This window comes from Balaenoptera acutorostrata, chromosome 20 (genome assembly GCF_949987535.1).
Source record: "Balaenoptera acutorostrata chromosome 20, mBalAcu1.1, whole genome shotgun sequence".
Lineage (NCBI taxonomy): Eukaryota > Metazoa > Chordata > Mammalia > Artiodactyla > Balaenopteridae > Balaenoptera > Balaenoptera acutorostrata.
In genome coordinates, this window is record NC_080083.1 from 53,094,263 (window position 1) to 53,102,049 (window position 7,787).

Sequence of the window (7,787 nt, forward strand, 5' to 3'; positions counted from 1 at the left end):
GTCAGCCACGCACTCACCGGACGCCACAGCTCGGGGTCTCCCGTCGTCTCCGCAGCGGGTCTGCAGAAACCGCAGAGGTTGGGGGAGCGGGAGCCGGAGCCGGGGCGGGTCCTGGGCGGGTCCTGATGTACACGTGACCGAGGGTGGGGGGCGGGAGAGCTAGTGCTCACATGACCGCGGGGCGGCGCCCGGCCGGAGCCGCCGCTATGTGCCGCTCCGGGCCGGCCTGCTGGGTGTTGCTCCTCGTAGTGGGTCTCTGTTGTGTGCACCGGGCGCGCCCCCGAAACGTGCTGCTGATCCTCGGTAAGTTCCGACCCGCCGGCACCCCGGCCACCGCCCTACACGGCCGCCGGCTGTCAAGCCCAGAAGCGGCCAGCGCTAACCCTCCGTGCCCTGCAGGCCCCATTGCCGTTCATTCCCCGACTCCTCTTTTTGCTGGCCCCAGACTCTTCGTGGTCGGCTGCTTGTAGAGGCAAGCAGAGGCGGCCCTGTCCACTGTGGGGTCTGGAGGGGTCGGCCCCAGCATTCACACCCCATTCCTGCCCCCGGTTCTGACCCTGTACCCCGAACCGTGACCAGAACAGCCAGGGCTAAGCCTGCGGTCCCCACTCACCTCGGGAGGCTGGGCGGCTTTCCACAGATCGCAGAGGGGATGCCAGAAGAGTGGCTGGTGCCCAAGTCCTCAGAGACCAGCAGGGTGCCCTGGATCTCTCATCTTCTCCCCAGCAGTGATAACCCCGTTTCCCTTCCCTTTTCAGACCCCAGAGCACTGTGGCTCAACTTTCTTTCTCCTGGCTGAAGGGAGCAGCCCCCGCCCACCCACCCGCCTTCTCCCCCGGCCCTCCCCACCTCCGTGAAACCCCAAGTTCCTCTAGCGCCCTGTTGTTCACGAGACTTCCTGCTTGGGTAACCAGAGCCCAGCTATCACAAGGCAACCTGATTTTTTCCTCTTCTGAGGTCTGGCTGTCTGCCAGGGCCACTCTTTCTGATTAACTTTGTGGTCTGGGGCAGGTCCTTCAGCTAATTGTAACTTCAACAGCACTCTACAGAGTGGCTCCCTTCGACTCCCCCGTCTCAGGGGCATTGGCAGAGAACCGGCACGTGGATCCACATCCTCAGGCATGTCTGCAGAGCCCAGGACTGCCGAATCATGCCTGCTTGGATCTCATGCTCCCCTGAGTTTTATGCCTGCCTACTAACATGTTCACCCAGTTTTCATACATGCCTGGTGGCATTCCCACTCAAGTAACAAGCCTGCTGAATAGCATGCCCACTGGGTCATTCCCACTTGGGAGTCACACCTTTGTGATATCAAGTCTACAGAGGTATCATACCCGCCTGGGCATCACTGCCAGGCCACTGCAGCAGGACCCAGGTCTCTCTCACTCCCACATGCTGCTCTTTCTGAGCCCAGCCCATCAGGTCCTCTATGTCTCCCTCCTTCCTCAGCGGACGACGGAGGCTTTGAGAGTGGTGCCTACAACAACAGTGCGATCACCACCCCTCACCTGGATGCCTTGGCCCGCCGGAGCCTTGTCTTCCGCAATGCCTTCACCTCCGTGAGCAGCTGCTCTCCCAGCCGGGCCAGCCTCCTCACTGGCCTGCCTCAGGTGAGGGCAGCAGGGGTTCAGGAGGAGGGAGAGCCCCCAAGGCCTCTGCTGCTGGGAACCCCTCCCTGATCTCCCTGGGGATGTGCCCACCTTCCCTCCCCCACCCCCAGCCAAATGGTCCAAGTGCAGCCCTGCTCCACCACTGTGTGACTGTGAGCAAATCACTTATCTCTGTGTGCCTCAATTTCGTCACCTGTAAGATGGGGTGATAGTAATACCTCACTCCTGGGATTACTATAGGATTGGCCAAGTTAACTCTCTATATGTAAAGCTCACAGCAAGGTGCCTGGCAGGTACTTGCACAGCGCAGTGTTAACTCTTTTCATGATATTGTCCCAGGAGCTTTTGTGACAATAAAAGCTGCCATTTAAGACACTTACTCTATTGTGCTAATGTATATGTAATGAAAGATTTACCATTTTAACTATTTTAAGGCTGCAGTTCAGTGGCGTTAAGTACATTCACATTGTTGTGCAACCATCACCACCATCCATCTCCAGGACTTTTTTATCACCCCAAACTCTGTCCCCATTAAACACTAACTCCCTATTCCCGCTGCTCCACCAGCCTCTGGCAACCACCATTCAACTTTCTGTCTCTGTGAATCATATAGTATTTGCTTTTTTGTGGCTGGCTGGTTTCACCGAGCATAATGTCCCCAAGCTTCACCCGAGCACATCAATACCTCACTACTTCTCAAGGCTGAATAATGTTCCATGGTGTGGATAGAGTGTATTTTGTTTATCTATTTCTCTATTAGTGGACACTTGGGTTTCTTCCACCTTTGGTTGTTGGAATAATGCTGCTGTGAGCCTGGGTGTACATGGGCACTTACTCCTGATGTATTATCTCACAGCGTTATTTTATCGGGGGGGGGGTGCTCTGTACGTCCCTTTCTGAGAGCCTGAGGCTGTGAGTAGGAGGCCTACATAAAGAGGAGACTGTGGCCTGTACACAGAAGCTTCCTGAAAGGTTAATCAGGTAGCTGTAGGCTACGCTAACCTCTGGGCAGTGAGCCACAGGAATAAGGACAGGGTTTTTCCTTCTTACATCTCTCTAGTCTGTTTGAGTTTGCAACACGTACAACAATTTTTTTTACACTCTAAAATAAAGTCAGCTAATAAAAAGATGCCTGTTGGTGTGGTTTTCACTCTACGATGTGTGCTCTTGATAGAAATATTGAAAAGTACAGATACACGAAAAGAAGAAAATAAAAGCCACCCCTAATTTTAGTGTACATTTTCCCAGTCTATTGTATTTCCTGCTGTGGTCCCATGACAGGGACCTGTGGGCCTGTTGGGCGGGGAGTGAGAGATGGAGAAAACCTCTCTGAGGACTCTAAATCAGGGGCCTACAAAGGGCCAGGCTGGTAAGCCTGGGAGAGCAGAAGCGTTGGGGGTGGGGTGGGGGACAGGACCCTGGCCGCCAGGAGGCGCCCGGCCTCACAGCATCTCTGCCGGCAGCATCAGAACGGAATGTATGGCCTGCACCAGGATGTCCACCACTTCAACTCCTTCGACCAGGTGCAGAGCCTGCCTTTGCTGTTGGGCCGAGCTGGTGTTCTCACAGGTGAGGGGCTTTGTGTAGCCACAGGGGCAGGACAGCAACTTACCTCCCTGCCCCAGAGGGGCAAGGCCTTGTCCCGAGCCACCATGGGCCCTGTGTTGCCTGCTCTGAGCACTTGACCCCAAGGAATCTGGGCCTCCTGGCTGGGCCATGGGCACACGAGAACAAGGGCCCGGCTGCCCTCCTGGAGGCCACAGCAAGACACAGGGCCTGGGGAGCGGAGAAGGGGGCAGAGGGGAGTGGGAGACCGAAGGGGCTCTGGACAGGCCTATTTCCCCCACTCCAGGCATCATTGGGAAGAAGCACGTGGGGCCAGAGACGGTGTACCCATTTGATTTTGCGTACACGGAGGAGAATGGCTCTGTCCTCCAGGTGGGGCGGAACATCACTAGAATTAAACTGCTGGTCCGGAAATTCCTGCAGACTCGGGACAACAGGTGCGAGGAGGGTCCCTCCCTCTTACTGCCTTCACACAGCCAGACCTCTGGACAGTTATTACTGGATGCAGATCCCAGAGTCTTTGGTTGGGATTCTTGGAGTCCCCAAACAGCTGGGGTGTGGGTGGAGGAGAAGGTTCCAGATGCTCAAGTTGATCTGGTCAGAAGAAGAGGGGACATGGGGAAACTGAGGCAGTGTGGATCACGGGGAGGCTCTCAGTTGTAGGGGAGTAGGCAAAGCTGAGGGGTGTTCCTTCCCAAAGGATGAGGCTCCCCAGGGTGGAAGCCAGGTGGTGGGTCAGCCATCTGACCTTGACCTCAACGCTCAAGCCCGTCCCTCCATCTGCAGGCCTTTCTTCCTCTATGTCGCCTTCCACGACCCCCACCGCTGTGGGCACTCCCAGCCACAGTACGGGGCCTTCTGCGAGAAGTTTGGCAATGGGGAGAGTGGCATGGGGCAGATCCCAGACTGGACCCCACAGACCTACAACCCGAAGGATGTGCAGGTAAGAGGACCCCTCACCACGTTTCCGAGAACTACCCTTCTTCCTCCACCTTATAAATCTGGGGACCTGTGCCCCTCTCGTGGATTTGCAGCCCTGGCCCCAGGTGTGTAAGAAGAAACCCTCTGACTCACTGGAGCCAGGTCCCCATCTGTGGGGTGGCAGAGAGAAGCATAAAGACATGGAATGATGTACCCAGAAGCGTGGGTGTTCTGGGATAATCCATTCAGGAAGAGAGATGATTTTGGGCCCTGGGAGGAAGGCTGGCACCTGTATCTCCCACCCTAATTCAAGCGCTGGCCACTTTGCCCCCTCCACCCAACCTATCTGTTCTAACCTTGACTTTCCACCCACCTGCCCCATCCCAGGTGCCTTACTTCGTCCCTGACACACCGGCTGCCCGAGCTGACTTGGCCGCTCAGTACACCACCATCAGCCGCATGGACCAAGGTGGGTTCAAGGAGCCCAGGTGGTGGGATAGGGTACAGCTTGGGCCCCCATCTTGGGCCAGAGCCAGAAATCACAGTGCCGCAGGGCCATGTCCCCTCTGGGGGAGAGTCCTTCCTGCCTCTTCCAGCTTCTGGTGGCCGCAAGTGTTCCTTGGCTTGTGCAGCATTACTCCAGTCTCTGCCTCTGTTGTCACATGAGCTCCTTCCCTGTGTTTTCTCTTTAGTCTGTGGCCCTCCTCTTCTTTTAAAGACACTTGTCATTCGATTTAAGGACCACCTAGGTATTTCAGGATGATTTCATCTCAAGATCCTTGACTTAATTGTATCTGCAAAGACCCTCTTTCCAAATAAGGTTACATTCATAGGTTCTGTGTGGACATATCTTTTAGGGGAACCACCATTCAACCCAGTCTGAGAGGTTGGTGCCTTTATCATTTCCCTGATGGTACCATTAGTTCATGGGGACTTGGGAAGGGGGTGGGTGTAGAGAGAATCCTATCTTCTGGCCCCACCCAAGACCATCCTTATTACCTCCACGGGGAGATTCCAGAAAACACAGAAACCACTGCATGGCAGGTAGCAGCTGCATAGGGGTGACACGGAACTGCCAAGGTTGGCCAGTGTCCCTGGAGGGGTGCACTCAGGTGGAGGCCATGAAAGTCCTGCTCCAGGACAGGGCCCTGGGCAGAGTGCTGGGCAGGAGGCCTGGCTGGTGGGAAGGAGGGCCGGGGTGATTGAAGGAAATGACGGTGCAGGGTTCAGCAGCCGGATGAAGAAATGCTTTAGTGCACACGCATTCCCACAACTGCGCATCTGCCTGCGGCTGAGCTCTGCTATCCCCTCCACACCCTGCAGGGATTGGACTCGTGCTCCAGGAGCTGCGTGGAGCAGGTGTCCTGAATGACACCCTGGTGATCTTCACATCCGACAATGGTATCCCCTTCCCCAGCGGCAGGACCAACCTCTACTGGCCGGGCACTGCTGAGCCCATGCTGGTGTCATCCCCAGAGCACCCAAAACGCTGGGGCCAGGTCAGCGAGGCCTACGTGAGCCTTCTAGGTATGACTCTGCATTCCACGCAGCAGGGATCGAGGAGGGGGAGTGGGGGAGGAAGAGGACATTTAGTAGGACCACCACGACCAGACGTAGCTCCTCACCCACTACCTTATGCAGTTGCCACACCACCTCAGTGAGGAAGGGATGGTCAGCCCCATTCTACAGATGCAGAAATGAGGCTCAGAGACATGAAGTTAGGAGCCCAAGGTCACACAGCTTGTAAGCACCAAGCTTGGATTCTAGTTTGGGTCTCACTGCCTTCAAGCCAGTCATTTTTCCACTGGTCCACTGGTGAGCATCAATCACCTGGAGCACTTGCTCGTATCCACATATCCCACCCCAGAGTGTCTGATTCAGTAGGTCTGGGGTGATGCCCAAAAATTTGCATTTCTGACAAGTTCCCAGGTGATATTGATGCCCCTTGACCCCACTTTGAGGGGTCAGGGCAGCAGCATGCGTGGGCCCCTGTGGCTCAGGGCTCACATCTCCCTTTGGCCCCAAGGTCAGGAAGCGTTGTGGCCACAGCACAGAACAGGAATAGGCCCCTGTGTGGGGGCTTCCTCGCTGGTCTGAAGGATTTTAGAAGGATCCTGGGTGTCACCAAGTTGGGGGCTCTTGTCATGGCATTGAAAGCATGACGGCCCAGAGGGTGACGCAGCAGTGACGAGTTGGCCTGTAGCAGCTTTTTCCTGTTGGTGATTTGATGTGCAAGACGGCCCACCAGCTTCCAGAGTGGCCTGGATTCAGCCCTTGCACAGGGGTGGGCCTGGTGCCCTGGAGGGCCCGCCCTGCTGAGATGTCATCTCCTTTCCAGATCTCACGCCCACCATCTTGGATTGGTTCTCTATCCCCTACCCCAGCTATGCCATCTTTGGCTCAAAGAATGTCCAGCTCACTGGGCGGTCCCTCCTCCCGGCGCTGGAGGCAGAGCCTCCTTGGACCACAGTTTTTGGCAGCCAGAGCCACCATGAGGTCACCATGTCCTACCCCATGCGCTCCGTGCACCACCAGAACTTCCACCTTGTGCACAACCTCCACTTCAAGATGCCCTTTCCCATTGACCAGGACTTCTATGTCTCGCCAACCTTCCAGGACCTCCTGAACCGCACCACAGCCGGCCGGCGCACGGGCTGGTACAAGGACCTGCATCACTACTACTACCGGGAGCGCTGGGAGCTCTTTGACAGGAGCCAGGACCCCCACGAGACCCAGAACCTGGCCACTGACCCCCGCTATGCCCAGGTTCTGGAACTGCTTCAGACCCAACTGGTCAAGTGGCAGTGGGAGACCCACGACCCCTGGGTATGTGCTCCCAATGGGGTGCTGGAGGAGAAGCTCTCTCCCCAGTGCCGGCCACTCCACAACGAACTGTGAGGCCCTCCCCACCCCCGCAGTGGGGGACCACTGTCCTGTGTCTGAGCTGTGTCCTGGCACAGGAATTCCCTGGGGGGTACCTAGGATGGTGCAGGATCCCCAGCCTGTGACAAGGTGAGGGTGGTCTGGGGAACAGCAGGAAGAAGGGTCTGGGACATGGGGCTTCAGTCCCTCTTGGTTCTCTGGAACCCACAGACGTTCTTGTGCCCTTCACCTGAGAGGAGATGGGCTTCTGTGTGCCACGAGGGTGGTGGGTGAGTGCAAACCGCACTCCATGTGGGGACAGCGTCTGTTTGTCAGTCCTGGTCTGGAGGGAGCCTTTGAAGGAAACTTGGGCTTGTCTTCTTCCTTCACTTTGTTCACCGTCAGGCTCCCAAGCCCCGGGCTGGGTTTCCATGAAACCACTGATTCTTGGCAGGCTCCCTAAGTGACGAGTTTCATCCTGGGGTCTGTATGAGCAGAGCTTGCCCTTCTTTTTGAGAGTGTCCAAGGATGAAGATGTCTCTGCTCAAGGCCTGAAGCTGCCCCATCCTCTGGTTGGGTGAATTCTGTTCGGGTGAACACAAGTCTGTAGCACAGACAGTACTCATGGAATGCTCCAGACCTGCCCTGCCTCCGCCTGCCTGGAAAACCCAGAAAGGGGGCATTCTCCTTCAAGTGGATGGTCTCCCATCACCCTTCCCACCCCCATCAACTTCATCCTGGAGGACATGGTGGAGAAGCCACAGGCCAGAGCGTTGTAAAAGCTTTTTATTTTAGTAAAATATACCAAGTTCATTTTCTGAATTTGTT

At 56.2% G+C, this 7,787-nt stretch overlaps 2 protein-coding genes across 3 annotated transcripts in view; one reads left to right on the top strand and one right to left on the bottom strand.

Moving 5' to 3' along the window:
• The window catches only part of SLC26A11 (solute carrier family 26 member 11), a 21,066-nt gene extending 20,749 nt beyond the window's left edge, over nucleotides 1-317 (bottom strand). The window contains exon 1 of the mRNA XM_007185814.3: nucleotides 18-317. The gene's annotated coding sequence lies outside the window, so the exon portion shown is untranslated. The remainder of the gene's footprint in view (nucleotides 1-17) is intronic.
• On the top strand, nucleotides 179-7,772 carry SGSH (N-sulfoglucosamine sulfohydrolase). 2 transcript variants are annotated; one of them, XM_007185816.2, is made up of 8 exons: nucleotides 179-303; nucleotides 1,450-1,610; nucleotides 3,074-3,179; nucleotides 3,463-3,613; nucleotides 3,963-4,119; nucleotides 4,485-4,566; nucleotides 5,421-5,624; nucleotides 6,436-7,772. In XM_007185816.2, the coding sequence occupies exons 1-8, from the start codon at nucleotides 207-209 to the stop codon at nucleotides 6,993-6,995; spliced, it is 1,518 nt and encodes a 505-aa protein (XP_007185878.2). In that variant the 5' UTR covers nucleotides 179-206; the 3' UTR covers nucleotides 6,996-7,772. The 2 variants fall into 2 exon arrangements, with proteins under 2 accessions (XP_007185878.2, XP_028023131.2); XM_028167330.2 differs by having other exon boundaries at nucleotides 6,714-6,955.
• Nucleotides 7,773-7,787: the final 15 nt, after the last annotated feature.